At 49.0% G+C, this 17,203-nt stretch overlaps 1 protein-coding gene and 1 long non-coding RNA gene across 10 annotated transcripts in view; both read left to right on the top strand.

Moving 5' to 3' along the window:
• Positions 1-4,349, top strand: part of SIRPA (signal regulatory protein alpha) — a 45,832-nt gene extending 41,483 nt beyond the window's left edge. For all 9 annotated transcript variants that reach the window (XM_074003154.1, XM_074003153.1, NM_001284750.2 and 6 more), the window contains 1 exon segment: positions 1,907-4,349. In XM_074003154.1, the coding sequence (XP_073859255.1) occupies positions 1,907-2,155 (249 nt within the window). In that variant the 3' untranslated portion in view covers positions 2,156-4,349.
• A 7,535-nt stretch (positions 4,350-11,884) lies between these two features.
• The window catches only part of LOC102137596 (uncharacterized), a 60,499-nt gene continuing 55,180 nt past the window's right edge, over positions 11,885-17,203 (top strand). The window contains exons 1-2 of the long non-coding RNA XR_010578591.1: positions 11,885-12,120; positions 15,928-15,997. This is a non-coding gene — a long non-coding RNA (uncharacterized lncRNA). The remainder of the gene's footprint in view (positions 12,121-15,927; positions 15,998-17,203) is intronic.

The raw sequence follows: 17,203 nt of genomic DNA, 5'->3' as shown, positions 1-17,203 counted from the left end.
GAACCCGGAACGAGAGTGCGCCAGCTGTCCTTGACATTTCCAAGGCAGTTGTCATCTTTTTAGATGTAATCTGTTGTCGGGCTGGTGAAAGGCACAGCATTTGTAGATCAAAATGCCTTGGCCCTGCCCTTGTGACCCATGGGGTACCCCGGCAGCCCCGGACATGAGCTCAGGTAGTAATTAGGAAAAACAAAACCGTTTCCAGTCATGAGAGAGGGAGACCTTCTCCCCTGTCATTCTACTTCTGAACTTCCTCCTGGAATCTTCTGGGGGAAAAAAATGATGGTGGAAAAACGGGTCATGGACACCTGCACGAAATTCACATCAGCAGAGACTTACCGGGCACCCACTATGTGCCGCGCACTGGACAGCCAGACAGTCACGGCCCAGCTGGCAGAGTGCCTGCGATTCCAGTGCCAGGTGCTAGCCCTGGCCAGGGAGGGAGTTGCATGCTATCAACATGGATTTCCCAGACAGAAGTAAATGAGAGCACGCAGGGCTCAGGACAGGAGCTGTGTGCTAAGAGCACAGCCGCAGAGTCCAACACACTTTGGTTCTTTGCCAGCTGGACAACTTTGTCCACTTTATTTAACCTCCCTTGGTCTCAGTGTCTTCAGCTGTAAAGTGGAATAGATAATCCTTCCCAAGTAGGTTGTGGTAAGAGTGGATGGGTGATCTGTGTGGTTGTGTGCTGCTTGTAAGCCCTGAGAACTGAAATGGGCCATTACCGTGCACCAGTTAGGAGGTGTGCCGGTTGGTGGTAGCTTTATTCTGTTCTATCACGCAGGGGCCAGTCACAGAGGAAGCAAAGTTTATCATTCATGATGGGCGATTTTGAGGTAGCAGTGGCAGGTTGATAGGATTAGCACATGGGAGGTATCCAGGTTTGCTAAGTGGTTAATGATTGCGAACATTTATTGAAGACAGATGCTCAATATGTACCAGGCTCTTTTCTAAACGCTTTACCTGGATAATCTCATTCCATTCTCACAGCAACCCTGGCAGTAGACACTATTATCATCCCCTCTTTACAGATGGAGAAACTGAGACCCAGAGAGGTTAAGTGAGTTGCTCAAAATCCCTGAGCTAGAACCAGGATTCAAACCCAGACTTTCTGACTCCAGAATGTTTCCCGCTTTGCCAACTGGCGATCTCATTCTTATACTGCCCCTGTTCTCTGTCTCCCTGTCTCCAGCTTTGCCCTGAGTGAAGCTGAAATTATTGCCATCCTATTTATTCAGTATGAATCAGACTTCTTCTGTGCCAGCCTTGGTTTCTGAATCATAACAAATGCCCAGTGAATATTTGTGGAATAAATGCGTACATTAATGAATGTCCCCACACACATCACCATCAGCACCTACTCAGGCCCCCAAACAGACACGGTCCTGGGTGGTGGGTCCTGCGATGGAAAACAAACATGGGCTGAGGAAGCACAAAGAAGGAACCTGGACCCTGCCAGGAGAGGGGAGGGCCAGGAAGGGTCTTAGGATGAGCCGTGCTTCATCTGAAATTTACAGGGTGGACTGGGATTTGTTACAAGGAGAAGCAGGACAGACACCCTTGGCAGAGGGAGGAACATGAGAAATGGGCGAAGACTGCAGGTGGTTCAGGCTGGGAGGAGGCAGGAGCGGGAGGAGGTGACACTGAGGCGGGGCTGTGAGGGAACCACACTGTGTGAGTCAGAAAGACCCTTCAGGCAGGGTGAGGAGGAGGGTGGATGGGAAGGGGCAAGGCTGGAGGCAAGTAACGTTGGCAAGAGATGAGGGGAACAGGACTTATGGCTGAGCCAGTGTGGGCCGAGAGGACACAGAAGCATCCAGACTTGGTATTTAGTCTGAGTGAGTGGGCCAGGGCCTCTAGAATGACCTTCTCATGACTTTCTCTTTGGGTATTTTAAATCCAGGACACAAATGATATCACATATGCAGACCTGAACCTGCCCAAGGGGAAGAAGCCCGCTCCCCGGGCCGCGGAGCCCAACAACCACACAGAGTATGCCAGCATTCAGACCAGCCCGCAGCCCGCATCGGAGGACACCCTCACCTACGCTGACCTGGACATGGTCCACCTCAACCGAACCCCCAAGCAGCCGGCCCCCAAGCCCGAGCCATCCTTCTCAGAGTATGCCAGCGTCCAGGTCCCGAGGAAGTGAATGGGACCGTGGTTTGCTCTAGCACCCATCTCCACGTGCTTTCTTGTCCCACAGGGAGCCGCCGTGATGAGCACAGCCAACCCAGTTCCCGGAGGGCTGGGGCGGTGCAGGCTCTGGGACCCAGGGGCCAGGGTGGCTCTTCTCTCCCCACCCCTTCTTGGCTCTCCAGCACTTCCTGGGCAGCCACGGCCCCCTCCCCCCACATTGCCACACACCTGGAGGCTGATGGTGCCAAACCAGCCAGGGAACCGACCTGGGAAGTGGCCAGAACTGCCTGGGGTCCAAGAACTCTTGTGCCTCCGTCCATCACCACGTGGGTCTCGAAGACCCTTGACTGCCTCCCCGATGCTCCGAAGCCTGAGCTTCCAGGGTGGTCCCCTGACCACCACCACCACCACCCCCCACCCAACTGGGGCTTAAGGGGGGAAGATTTCCCCTTTAGATCAAACTGCCCCTTCCATGGAAAAGCTGGAAAAAAATCTCTGGAACCCATATCCAGACTTGGTGAGGTTGCTGCCAACAGTCCTGGCCTCCCCCATCCCTAGGCTAAAGAGCCATGAGTCCTGGAGGAGGAGAGGACCCCTCCCAAAGGACTGGAGACAAAACCCTCCGCTTCCTTGGGTCTCTCCAAGACTCCCTGGGGCCCAACTGCGTTGCTCCACCCAGACCCATCTCTCCCTTCTAGACCTGAGCTTGCCCCTCCAGCTAGCACTAAGCAACATCTCGCTGTGGACGCCTGTAAATTACTGAGAAATGTGAAACGTGCAATCTTGAAACTGAGGTGTTAGAAAACTTGATCTGTGGTGTTTTGTTTTGTTTTTTTCTTAAAACAACAGCAACGTGATCTTGGCTCTCTGTCATGTGTTGAAGTCCATGGTTGGGTCTTGTGAAGTCTGAGGTTTAACAGTTTGTTGTCCTGGAGGGATTTTCTTACAGCAAAGACTGAGTTCCTCCAAGTCCCAGAACCCCAAGAACGGGCAAGAAGGATCAGGTCAGCTGCTCCCTGGAGACACTTAGCCTTCTAACTGGGACTGACTTGGCCAAGTTCTCAGCCGAGCCACGCGGCTGGTACTGCAGCCTTCTGTGACCCCGCCGTGGTAAGTCCAGCCTGCTGAGGGCTGCCTCTTGACAGTGCAGTCTTGTCGAGACCTAACGCCTCAGTCTGCTCATCCGTAAAGTGGGGATAGTGAGGATGACACCCCTCCCCACCACCTCTCATAAGCACTTTAGGAACACATAGTAAAGGGTAGGGAGAGTGGCTCTGGCCGTGTGTCCTACCCCTTTAGTGTCCACCCCCATCCCGGCTTTCCGAGCTGATCCTTGAAGAAGAAATCTTCCATTTCTGTGCTCAGACCCTACTGGGATCAAACTGGAATAAATTGAAGACAGCCAGGGGGGTGGTACAGCTGTGAAGCTCGGGCTGATTCCCACTCTGTCCCAGAAGGTTGGCCAGAGGGGTGACCCAGTATTCAGTCTTCACTATAACTCTTAAGAGTTGAGACGCTAATGTTCATGACTCCTGGCCTTGGGATGCCCAAGGGATTTCTGGCTCAGGCTGTAAAAGTGAGAAGCTGAGCCATCCTGCCCATTCCTGAAGGTCCTACAGGTGGAACTGCAGGAGCTCAGCACAGACCCAGCTCTCTGGGGCCTGGTCACTTGGTGATTTCAATGATGGCATCCAGGAATTAGCTGAGCCAATAGACCATGTGGACAGCTTTGGCCAGAGCTCCCATGTGGCATCTGGGAGCCACAGTGGCCCAGCCACCTGGCTCGGGCTAGTTCCAAATTCCAAAAGATTGGCTTGTAAACCTTCGTCTCCCTCTCTTCTACCCAGAGATAGCACATACGTGTGCACATGCATGCACACACACACATTCAGTATTTTAAAAGAATGTTTTCTTGGTGCCATTTTCATTTTATTTTATTTTAATTCTTGGAGGGGGAAATAAGGGAATAAGGCCAAGGAAGATGTATAGCTTTAGCTTTAGCCTGGCAACCTGGAGATTCCACATACCTTGTGTATTGAACCCCAGGAAAAGGAAGAGGTCGAACTGACCCTGCGGAAGGAGCATGGTTTCAGGAGTTTATTTTAAGACTGCTGGGAAGGAAACAGGCCCCATTTTGTATATAGTTGCAACTTAAACTTTTTGGCTTGCAAAATATTTTTGTAATAAAGATTTCTGGGTAATAATGAGTCCTTCCGGTGTCCAGTATTCTTGTCTTTGTGAGCGTGTCCCGGGACCGCGTCAGGGGCTGCCCGCCCTCCTGCCAAGGCCTGGAAGAGGATTGAATGCACCCCAGGGTTTGGGAACAACCTACAGCATTTGAGCTTCTCACTTAGGTTTTAGAGACATACGATTTTGGTTTCCCCTGGCTCAGAAGGAGCCAGTGTAAGGTTGAGATAAAATTCCATACAGACAACTGAGTTTGGATCTCGGCTCTGCTGCTTTGTAGCTGTGGGAATTCAAACAGCACCTCTTTGAGACTTGGGCCCCACGTCTGCACAGTGGGGCAGGAAGAGTCCCTGCCAGGGTGACTGTGCGGATTCAAGGAGGCTGGGAGCACTGAGCCCATGCTTGGCACTGGGCAGGCCATCACTGAGGCTTGTGTCTTTCCTTCCTGCCCTGACCCTGCATAGCTGAGTCTCGTGGCCTCTTACACTGATGGGATCTTGGACACCTGGCTCCCCCTCCTGGGGCCTCACTTTCCTTCCCCACCAAATGCAGAAATCTAATGCTTGTCTTGTAATATCCTTGCCAGATGACTGATGTCAAGTGCTGGTTTATAGTGGGTGCTCAATAAATGTTAGTTTCCTTTCTCTCCCTCCATTAGATCATTAATGATATTAGTGCTAATTATGTAATAAAGTTAAGGCATAAATATGTTAATATTTAGTGGTTACTATGTGTCAACACTTTGATGAATTCTTAAACCTTGTGACTCAAGGGCAATCATGTTACTGATTCTATTTTATAGATGACACAGAGAGGGGGTGTAACTTATACAAGGTCACAGAGCTAATGAGCGATGTTACTGAGCCTCCAATTCCAACTGGATGACTGCAGTGCCTGATGCTTAGCCACTGGGTTAATAATCAGTACATCATGTATTGAGCACTGACTGCAAAATTAACCACTATGATAGCTAATAACAGCTATGACAAGTGTGGTGCCAAGTGCTTCACAGCTATAACCCATTTCATTCTCCCAACTACCACATGAGGGAGGAACTCTTGTTCTCTGTGCTTTACAGATGAGGAAACTAAGACACGGAGAAGTCATTTCTCCAATGTCCTATGGCAGAGCAATTTGAAGCCAGGGAATCTGACTCTTCCCCACACTGTACTTACTGCCTCATTTAATTCTCATGACTATCAGATCGCTCTGGTTGTGCCCATTTTGCAAAGAACGAAAGATAAGGTTCTGGCAGTGCATGTGACATGACCAGTCTCACGCAATGAGTCTTTAGTCAAGTTGAGAGTTGAACTCAGATCCACAAGCCCACTGGGGATCATCTCTACACCCTTGGCCTGGTCCATGTGATCAGAGACCACCTGAAACAAGGAGCTGCCTGCAGGGCTCAGAGAGGTCACCCTTCTCTCAGGCCAGGACTTTGGCTGTAACAGACAGCTCAGCAGTTTCCTGGCCTGTGGCCTGAGTTCAGCTTTCCACCTCCCTCTGGGAGCAACCCATAAAATATGTGCACTGCTTGCAGGAATGGGGTGTTCAAGGCATGAATCTAGGCCGAGTGGGTGGGGAAATGCCTTCCATTCTCAGGGAAGGTGGGGGATGATGGACTGCGTGTCCGGGCAAGGAGACTTGGGGGGTGTATTTTAGGCAGCACCTGGGCCTTGCTTCTTCACAGCCAAATCTCCAGGGCTGGAGGTTGGCAAGCAAAATGAAAGTTGATGGGAGCTAAGTGGCCCTTGTCCAGCCCGCCAGGAAATCAGTCAACGTTTGGCATTTATCAGGCACCTCCTTGGGGTTCCTCCTGGTGCAAAGGAGAATGTTAAGACTCCCTTCCTCCATGAGGACCAGGCCAGAGTCCTCTGCCTTCCGCCTGAAGCCTCTGCCCATTTTACGTGATAATCAGGAAAATCTCCACCGACTCCCAACCCCAAGATTCGAATGCCCAACTGTAAAAACCCATGCGTCTTCTAGCACATTTCCAACAGCCAAGTTTTGATGAAAGTTTATTGAATTTTGGCATAAGCACATACTACATATTAGACACTCTCCTAAACTCTGGGCAGGTATTTATTAAAATTAATTCACTTTATTCTCTTGACACACCTATGAGTTAAGTACTATGATTATCCCCCATTTAAGAAAGAAATGGAAACACAGAGATTAAGCATTTTGCTCCAAGGTCACCATCCAGGAAGTGACGTCACTGTGGGTATGGTCCAGTCCAGCACTGAATGGGCATATAATGGGGATTGGGGCTGCTGGAGAGAAAGTGGGGAGCATAGATAATGTTCAGGATACACTGGACGCTGTCAGTAGCCAGGAAACACCACATCATCTCACCACCAAAGTGTTAGAACGTCAGGGTGGTATGGCTACCTGCCTGCTCACCAGCCAGCCAAGGCACCCTTGAACCTGCCACTGCTGGGATCCCCGACACCACCCGCTTCACCACCCTCTTCACTGTGCCTGACCAGGTTCTTGGTTTCTTTTCTGAATACAAGATCATGACATTGAAGATGCTTTTTAAGAAGACGTGCTCCTGATGTTCAAAAACAGGCAAAACCTTGGCAACAGAGATCAGAAGAGTGGCTGCCCTTGGAGGGAGGACAAGGAGAAGCCTGGGGTGGCACATGCTCTACATCTTCCCGAGTCATGGTTATCTGGGGGTTGCATAAGTAAAAACTCTCCCAGCTGCACATTTAAGATGGGTGCATTTCCCTGTATATAAGTTATACCTTGAACTTTTTAAAAGATGGATGCCCCTGCCCTGCCCCCCTCAACCTTTGATGCCTGCCCCAATCTGTTTTTCAAAGTTAGTGTCAACACCTTATCTTTGGTCCCTGAACCCAGCCCAGGGCCTGGCCCCAGTGAGAGGCCCAAGGAGTGTCGCTGAGTTCATTTGAAAGATGAACATCCCTGTGATCAAAATAGCACACAAAACAGTGAAAGAAAAGATGTCAAACAGCACAAAGATTAAGGATGCCTACAAGGATAAGCCATTATCTGTCATCACTTCATCTCCTGAAATTCCCTCCATCACTTTTCCTCCTCCTCCACTCATGGGAATTGGATACAACCTCACCCCGGAGTCCTTGCCCTGTGACCTTGGGCAAACAGATTCACCACTGAGCCTCTGCTTTGTCATCTGTGAAACAGGGATAGTAGCAGCCTTCACCTCCTAGGGTTCTGGCGAGGGTTCCATGAGAAAGTAGATTTAAGACTCTTTGCAGCAGTGTGGTGCAGACAGCAGTCGACATATGCACACAAACACACGCTCACATTCACACTCACGTTGACACCCACACACTCACATGTCAGGCCAGGTTATTACAGCAGCTCTGCAATGGTGGGTCTTCTCTTCTGACAAATAATTTTATCAACTCCCTCTCTTTCTCATTAGCCTGAGATAGGTCTCTCTTACCAACCTTTGGAGGATGGGGTCCAACACCCCAGCTTGGGTTTTGGAGTCCTCTGCCTTACGCCACCACCTGACCTGTTCAAGAACATTTCCTGCTCCTCCCCAGCCCCTACTGGACTCCCTGGCCAGGCTGATCTTCCTCTCCCGAGAAATACTAGATAGCAACTCCTTTGACTTCCCTAACCCCAACATGAGTCATTCCTCCAGTGACTTGGTGTCCTCTCGACCAGACATGAGCTCTGAAACCAGAACTTCACATTCTACCTTTGGGATTCAGCCCCTAGGATAAGGGAGACTAAAGCCCACCGTGTGCCACACTGGACTCTGGACACTCGAATTCTTTATTTCATGGAAACTTCACATTCTTTACAAATGGAATGTCAATTTCACAGAGAAGAAAATTGAGGCTCAGAGAGGTGGAGAGTGAATAAGTTCAAGATCTTTCAACCAGTAATTATTTCTCAAGCTCCTATTGGAACCTGGCCCTGTGCAAAATTCTGAGGACACAATGTTGACCAAAAATGGACCACACCCATATGAGCTCATATATGAGGGAGCCCGAGCCACTGGCAATCCCAGTGCCGGGATGAGTGCTGCTGAGAAGGGCGTGACAAACATGACATACAAGTGCAGAATTAACACACTAATGAGTGAGCCAGCAGGGGGGCAAGAGCTGGTTCCAAGAGTAAATGGGCATTTAGAGGCTTTGAAAAAGGAAGGTGAGAATAACATTTTCAAGTTAGAGATCAATCAGGTTAATGTTCTACAAGGCAACAAGGCCATATCTTTGGAGCTATTTTTTTCTGCCAGACAGAAGCCATTTGCACCCCCGCCAGACAGAAGTCTGCAAATTAGCCCCAATCTGGGCCTTAATCAAATACGAAAGACAAACTCAGGTATATTCTTCTACAGAACTAACTAATCCTTCAGTGGGGCTTTTAAACCATGCCCCAGTATGGCAACGAAATGAAGCACTGTCTTGTTTTGCCTTATTTCCAAATTTGGGATACTCTGTCTTATTAAAGGAAAGTATACTGGCTTCATTCAGCCTGCACAGGGCAGAAAAGACTTCTTGAAGAGGAAATCCCTGAACTGAGATCTAAAAAATAAGTAAGAAGCCAGATCAGTGCAAAGGAGCCAGTGCAAAGGAGTTCCAAGGAGCCAGCGCCTGGCAGAGACCAGCCTTCCCTGTGTGCACTGGCCCCTACTGAGCTCTCCAGCCCGATTCACACCACTCTCTCCATCACTCCCTGCACTGGCAACACCAGCCTCCTGCCAGTTTCTAAAATGAACCACGGGACCCCTGCATGAGCTACTCCCTCTGCCTACAACACTCCCTGGATCTTTCCTGCTGGTCCTCCAATCCAGAGGCTGGGCTAAGTTCCCTTGTCAAACACTTCCATAGTAACCATGTCCAGCACTTCTTTGTAGCCCTCATCACGATTTGTAACTATAAATTGGTCCTGTGATTATGTGATTAATATCCCTCTCCTCTACTGCCGTAGTTGCTGCACTCATCAATGTAACTCTTATGCTAAGCCCATAGGAGGCACCCAACAAATATTAGAGGAACGGGAGGATGTATGGAGTGATGAGAAGAAGGAGGACGAGAGGATAGATGGATGGGAAGGAGGGAGGTTGAATGGGTGGCTGGATTGATGCAGGAGAGCACGGATGGGTGGATGGGTGGGAAGGAAGAAAGGAAGGCGGAGAGGGAGGGAGGGAAGAGAGCAAAAGGGGAGAAAGAAGAGCATAAAAGTTGGAGTCTGCTTGGCATCTTAGGAGAACTGAGAGTCCCTGGCTGGCAGGTTTGGAACTAGAAGCAAACCTCAGTACATCTGACTTTTCCCACTGAGTTTCTCTGCCTTTCATCATGATCCTGGGTTCAGGGCAATCACCTTTTTAAAAAAATGACGCACGATCCCCAACAGGCAAGAAGCCAATGACCCTTGTCTGAGCCTTTGGTTCCTCTTCTAGAGAAACTGGGGCTATACTTAGAAAACAGGATAAAAGATTGCAAAAAATCTGTCTACTCTCAAATTGCACAACCCTAGTGTGGCTGGTCAGTGGCTCAACTTTGGGAGCTGGCAGGGCTCAGCCTCTCAACAGACTTGTCCTCCTGGCTCTGCTTCAGTGACAACAGGCCAAGCCCTCATGGTAGAAGGTGCCGTTTCTACCAACCTGGGCCTTCTGCCCCCGCAGGCCCTCTCCGGGCAAGGTCAGATGGTGCGGCAGCCGGTCGCATGGATCTGGGCCACAGACCTGTCTCTAGAATGAGGTCGGGTGAGAGTTTAATGGCAAGAAGGCTACAGCCTGACTAAGGCTGTGGGCTCGATTCTGCCATGGCTCCCCCCATGCCAGTAAATGGACCCTGTGCACATGCAGATTAATGCATTATCACTAATGTTTTGTGCCAGATGCAAAGGCACTTGGGCAGCCAGGCCGAGAGCTGCCATTACCACAGGACCTTTTGCTGGAAAATTTTTCTTGGGGCAATTAAATCTTCAGCTGTCTCCTCCAAGGGAGTGCCAGCTTGCATTTTAATTATCCTCAAAAGAGGGAAGTAGGGGAAAGGACACGAGGCAAAGAATGAAAAAATAACAACCTGCTTTATAAACTCAGTGGTTTCTCCCCCATCCACTCCACAGTGCCCTTGACCTTTAGACTCCTGCCTCCCAATACCCTTGGAAGGACCCCTTTAAGGGGAAGAAGGGAGAGGAGGTAGGAAACAGCATTTCTTGAGTGTGGAATAAGTGTTAGTGCACTGCATTATGCCTGGTTAATTTTTTATTTATTTATTTATTATTATTATTATTATTTTTGCAGAGACAAGGTTTTCCTATGTTGCCCAGACTGGTTTCAAACTCCTGGGCTCAAGTGATCTTCCTGCCTCAGCCGCCAAGTAGCTGGGACTACAGACGCATGCCAACAAGTCCAGCTAATTCTTTTTAAAAAAATTTTGTAGAGACGGAGTCTCCCTATGTTGCCCAGTCTAGTCTTGAATTCCTGGGCTCAAGTGATCCTCCTGCCTCCATCTCCCAAAGTGCTGGGATTAGAGGCGTGAACCACCATTCCCAGCCTCATGGAAAGTTCGAGAACCGGCAAAACTCATCTCTCAGGTGCTGGTGAAAGGGAAGCAATTGACTAAAAGGGACAAATGGAACTTTTGGGGAACTGGAAATGCTTATCTTGATTGAGGTGGTGCTTACATGGGTGTATATATCAGTCACAACTCATCAAACTGTATACTTACAAATGAGTACGTTTTATTGTTTGTAAGTTAATACTTTAATAAAGTTGATATTAAAATAAATAATAATCCAATAATACGTGTTAATATTTATCTAGACCTTACTATGTGCCGTCCTAGTTGTGCTTCCTATGTGTTAAGCCCTTTATCCCTCACTCCAATCTGTGACATAGACACTGAGTGCCCCATTGCCCAGATGAGGACATTGAAACACAGAGAAGTTTGGCAACTTTCTAAAGTGACGCAGTTAGTAAGAGGCAGGGCCTGGGTTCAAATGGAGGCAGATTTTGAGCCTATAGCTGAACAGCGAAGTCCAAGATTCCCAACTGGTTATTACTAGAGGCAGGATTAAATCCAGGTGCCTTTCCAACGTGATGTAACTGGTGGAAGAGGAAAATGCATTCATTCACTGGGGAAATATTTACTCAGCCTCTACTGCAGGTCGAACTGTAGACACAGAGAGCAACCTACAAATCCCAGGCCCTTGTCGGGTAGGAAAGGGATCATGAAATAATCAGAAAAATAAATGCGAAATGCGGCCAGCGATGAAAGCTCAGAAAGCGAGTTTACTCCGGACCGAAATGCGCGATACTAACCGGGAGTGTGAGGAAGCCACGCCCTCCTCACGTATTTGTGCCCAAATGAGCTGCCTCCCCAGCGTGCACCAAATTCCTGAGCCACCTGCTCCGAGCTCGATTTCCCTTTCAAGCTGTGTGTTCTGCGGGGGCACGGCGAGTTGCAAGGGCTCATCTTTCAGGACAGGCTGCAAAGGTCCTTTGAAGTCATCCGCCCTGCTCTTGGCACCTTGCGCCTGGAGCTGAGCGCTTCCAAAAATGACCCCTGCGCATTCCGCTGGTGCAGCAGTGCAGCCCATACAGTCGCGGTCCAGAGCAGGGGAGGCAGCAGGGCGTGCGACAGCTGGGAGAGCCGAGGCCCTGAGGGAGGACTCTGCCTCCAGCCAAGCAACCAGGCCCTGAGGCCCTCTCCCCACCTCTCTGTGGCCCTGGCTCAAGGAACCGGACGGGGCTTTCAGGCCTTGAAGGGCAGACCTGCTCCACCAAACATTCCCATCGTTGGCAGATGGAGGGCCCCGAGCTGGGCGCTGTGGGTATGTTATCCAATTTACTTCTCTCGGTGGCCCTGCACCATCGCCTCTGGTTCCCAGGTGAGCACAGAGAAGCAGATGACTTGCCCAAGATCGCACAGTACTGCAGGAATAGAACTAGCGTCTGGGCCTCTCCCCTAATATCCCACGGCCTCCAGAATCTCACCTCAGCCCCTTTCCATCCCCTGAAATAAACACTCTACACCACTTAGTGAATGTTCTTTCGGAAGTCAGAGCCTATAAATTCATTTCCTGGCTCCTCCATTTCCTGGCTGTGTGACCTTAAGCAAGTTTCTTAACCTCTCTGTGTCAGTGTCCTCCTCTGTAGAACGGTGCCAAAAACTGTACCTATCCCAGAAGGTTGCTGTGAAGACCAAATGAGACAAGACAATAAATGTAAAAGTGGTTAAAACTGTGCCCAGATGATAGTGAGCCCTCAGAAACTCATCACTATTCTAATTCCATAGACTTGATTAATTTCTGGGTTTTCATAAGTGAATTTACATCCATACATTTAAGGCACCTTTCCAAGTAAGACATACAGGTCTACCTCATTCTTTCAAGCAGCTTCATAACATTCTTATATTCATTCATTCATTCATTCATTCACTCATTCACCAAACGTGTAGAGCGGGCAGCTCCTGTACACCAGGCAAGGGCACACAACACACTCAGTCCTTGCTCTGAGTTCTCGTGGGAGGGATAATTGACAAATGCATGAATAAATACTTGAGAGCATTTCACCTAACACTGAGTGCTATGAAGAAAATAAGATGGGGCCAGGCACTGTGGCTCATGCCTGCAATCCGAGCACTTTGGGATCCCGAGGCAGGCAGATCATTTGAGGCCAGGCATTCAAGACCAGCCTAGGGTTTTAGTAGAGAAAATCCGTCTCTACTAAAAATACAAAAAAAAAAAAAAAAAAAAAAAAAAGCTGGATGTGGTGGTGCATGCCTGTAATCCCAGCTACTCCGGAGGCTGAGGCACAAGGATTGTTTAAACCTGGGAGGCAGTTTGCAGTGAGCCGAGATCTCACCACCGCACTCCAGCCTGGGTGACAGAGTGAGACTCTGTCTCAAAAAAAAAAAAGGAAAAAGAAAAGATGGACAAAGTGTTAGAGAGACACTGGTTGGGAGAGGGAAAACAATTTACAGACAGTGTGTGAAGTCCCCAGGGATATGTCATTTTACTGCCACCGGAAGGAAGAGAAGGAAGGAGCATGGAGCAGTCCAGGCAGAGGAAGCAGCCAGGGCAAAGGCTAGGAGGCTGGACTAAGCTCAAGTGTGATTCAACTGGAAGTAGAGAATGAGCATTTTTGAAACCAGGTTGGAGAGTCAGGCCAGGGCCCAATGAGACAGTGCCTGTGGATTTTATCCTGAGAGACGTGTGAAGTCCCTGAACCCGGGGGTCCTGCAGCTGTGTAGGAATGGATTGGAGAGGCATCAATGGAGGAACCAGGAAATTTGTCAGGCTATTTGTCAGGATTCAGAGGCACTGGCAAAAGGCAATGGTGGCAGGGACTAGGATGCAGCCTCCAGCCTGGAACTTGCCTCAGTGGCAGAGCCCACAGGACCAGCTGATGGGGAAGACAGAGTTGAAGGAAAAGAAGAAACAAGTTGCCACTGACAGACATCACCATAATAATTTAATTAACGAATTCCCAATTGATGGAGAGCTGGACTGTTTCTATTTTTTCCCTACTTGCAACAATTTTGTCTTAAACATTATTGCATAGATATCCCCAGATGTGAGATGCTTGGATCGAAGGCGTGAATGTTTTTTTGCTTTGTTTTGTTTTGTTTTTATCACATCCAGATGGCCACATTGCCTCCATTCCACTTGTGTCCAGCATGCAGGAGTTCCAGTTTCTACCCTGGAACTTTCTCCTCCTGCTGTGCTCCTGGGAACACTCTGCCCAACCCCTCCACCTCTGGCACAGACCCGGTCTCCAATGCATTTGTATTTCTTGCTGCAATCTGGAATTATAAGTTAAGAAGAAAACCTCAGAACCAGGCTAAGTGGCTAAAAAGACTGCCCAGGGGCCTCTTTTTCCAGCAGGAGGCAGAGAGAGGCTTCCAACACCCCGAAGAGGGCCAATTTACCCCTATTCTTCCAAACACAAGGAATTGGCTTCCCCCCCTCCCTTTCAGCCCTGAAAACAAGCCAGGGCATTGAGAAGGCCATAAAAACAAGCGGTGAAAACAAGCCCTGAGGTTACAGGAAACCCTTCTCCCCATCACTCTTTGAGCGGCGGGAAGGAAGGGAGCCGCTGTCCTCTGGGTCCTCTGCCCTTCAGCCCCTCTGGAGCCCCACTGGCCTTCGCCATCTCACATCTGATCAATGCCCCCTGGTTGTGGCCACCACCTGCTGCCTGACCCCCATTCCATGCCAGCTTTTGCTACCAGAGTTTCCTTTTCATAAGTGGCCTTTTTAAAGGAAGTATTTTCTTTTAATCAGCAGTCACTGCATCTGCAACAGTGCTGAAGCAGAATTTTGTTATTTTCCCATCACTTAGCGCTTATTCGTTCCATTTATTTGGGGGAAGAGTCGCTAAGATTTCAGAGATTCGTAACTAGCTTGTGTGCAGTATCTGATTTTCACTTTGGCATTTGGAGGTGCTTTTGAAGGTGGTTTATGTTATCTTTCCAAGACTTACCTGGTGAGTTACTTAATCAAGAGAGGATTTTGAAACATACTACTTCTTAATATCTTGTCTTTTGTTTTTGTTTTGTTTTTTTGAGACAGAGTCTCACTCTGTCACCCAGGCTGGAGTGCAGTGTCATGATCTCGGCTCACAGCAACCTCTGCCCCCCCAGTTCAAGCGATTCTCCCACCTCAACCTCCCAATAGCTGGGATTACAGGTGCACACCAGCACACCTGGCTAATTTTTGTATTTTTAGTAGAGACGGGGTTTTGCCATGTTGGCCAGGCTGGTCTCGAACTCCTGACCTCAAGTGGTCCAGCCACCTTGGCTCCCCAAAGCGCTGGGATTACAGGCATGAGCCATTGTACACAGCCTATCTTGTCTTTTAAAACAAGTGACTTTTTTTTTTTTGTAGCAAAATAAATGGATAGCAACTCTTTGACACTGCTAGCAACTATTATTAATTGACTGCTTAGGGAATGTCAGCTGCCAGCCTGGGCTCATTCCCACTGGATCTTCTCCGCAACTCTCTAAGGGAGGTGTGAATTTTTGTATACATTTAATGTGTGAGGACACCAAGGCATGGAGAAGTTGACTACTATTAGTAACTTACCCAAAGTTACAGACCAGGGCAGAACTGAGGTGCAGATTCCATATTCCCCAGGGCCCTTCCTTTGTAACCATGGTTACAAAGCCTCTCGGAGGGAAGGTGGCGGGTTCTCCTGCAGGTCACTGCGGCAGCGACCTGGGTGGGGGTGGCAGACAGACACATGTTCTTGTTTGTCCTTACTCTTATCTGTGGCAGCTCTTCCTTCCGACTGCTGGTCCAGCTGATCCATGGGCCTTCCAAGTCCACACTAGAGGTAGAATCCCTTGTTCTAGATGACTCCTAGAGGCTCAGCATCTCTAATTCTCTGATGGGATGCTGACTAAGGCACAGGGGTTTCAATTCTATTTGGGAAGTGACCTGTTCCCCTCCATCTAGACTAGACAGATTTAACAAATAAAAATATAGGACCCCCAATCACATTTGAATTTCATAAAAATAATGAATACTTTTAGCATATATCATGCAATATTTGAGATATAAAAATCACTTGCTGTTTGTCTGAAGTTCAAATGGAACTGGGCATAGATATCCTGTATTTTCTCTGTCCCCCAGTAGATGCCCTTCCAGAGAGACCTGCCAGACTGAGCCGCTTCCATCAGCCAGACATGAGAATAAGGGTATTTAGGTAAGTGCTTGGTCAGCATGGAAGAGTCTTGGGGAACTGCGTGGGATGGGACAGGCTGACAAACCTCACAGGGCCTCAGTTTTCCTGGCTGTATAACCCTGAACAGGTTGCTAACTCCTCTGTGCCTGGGGCTCCTCATCTGTAAAGTGGGCATAAGAAAAGTACCAACCTCACAAGGTTGTTGAGAGGATAAAATGAGCTTAACACCTGTGAAGTGCCCACAGTAGCTCCTAATATACGCCAACATTAGATTATATTATGATCTAATATTACCCCAGCCAGTACCCTCTGTGGAAGCTCCAGGGCTGCAGGGAACCCTAACTGTGCTGGACTCACTAGCAGACAAAATATTAGTGCCCAACCTCGTGTCTCTGAGGATTTGCCGGGGGTACTTTTCATTACACTTGATTTTTGTTTTCCAAGCTGACTTGACTGAGTAGCACCCTTAGAGAAATCTAACCATCAGATAGACAGTCCTGGGTGAAAATTCCCATCCACCATTTCTCTAATAGTTGTGTGACCTTTGGCGAGTCACACTTTGTGTGAGCTCTGCTCACTTCACCTGTCAAATGGAGACGATGACACCCACCCCCAGGGCGTGAGGAGTTAACACCTGTGCTGATGCCTGCTACCTGGTAGACACCTGATACCAAGGCCGCTGTGATTAATTTACTCTTTCCACAGCAGCTGTTGTTACACTGTGTTTCATTTTCAGTTTACATGCTCTTCGCCCCACAGCCTGGGAACCCACAAGGATGGGGATTCCTTCCAGTCAGCTCAGGCTCCCATGGTCAAGTCTATACCAAAAACCAGGGAGGCACTCAAATATGGGAGAGGGAGGGAGGGAGGGAGGAAAGAAGGAAGGAAGGAAGGAAAAGAAGAAGGAAGGAAGGGAGAGAGAGGGAGGGAGGGAGACAGAAAGGGAGGGAGGAAGGAAGAAGAGGGAAAGGAAGGAAGGAAGGAAAAGAAGAAGGGAGGGAAGGGGAGAGAGAGAAGAAGGAAGAAGAGGGGAGGGAGGGAAGGAAGGAAAGAAGGAAGGAAGGAAAGAAAGGAAGGAAGGAAAAGAGAGGGAGGGAAGGAAGGAAGAAAGGGAGGGAAGGAAGAAGGAAGGGAGGGAAGGAAGAAGGAAGGGAGGGAAGGAAGACGGGAGGGAGGGAGGAAGGAAGAAGAGAAGATGAAGGGAAGGAAGGAAGAAGGGAAGGAAGG

The sequence above is a fragment of the Macaca fascicularis genome, chromosome 10 (genome assembly GCF_037993035.2).
Source record: "Macaca fascicularis isolate 582-1 chromosome 10, T2T-MFA8v1.1".
In the NCBI taxonomy this organism is placed as follows: domain Eukaryota; kingdom Metazoa; phylum Chordata; class Mammalia; order Primates; family Cercopithecidae; genus Macaca; species Macaca fascicularis.
Note: the sequence above shows the minus strand (reverse complement) of the source record. Positions and strands in the feature narration are given on the sequence as shown.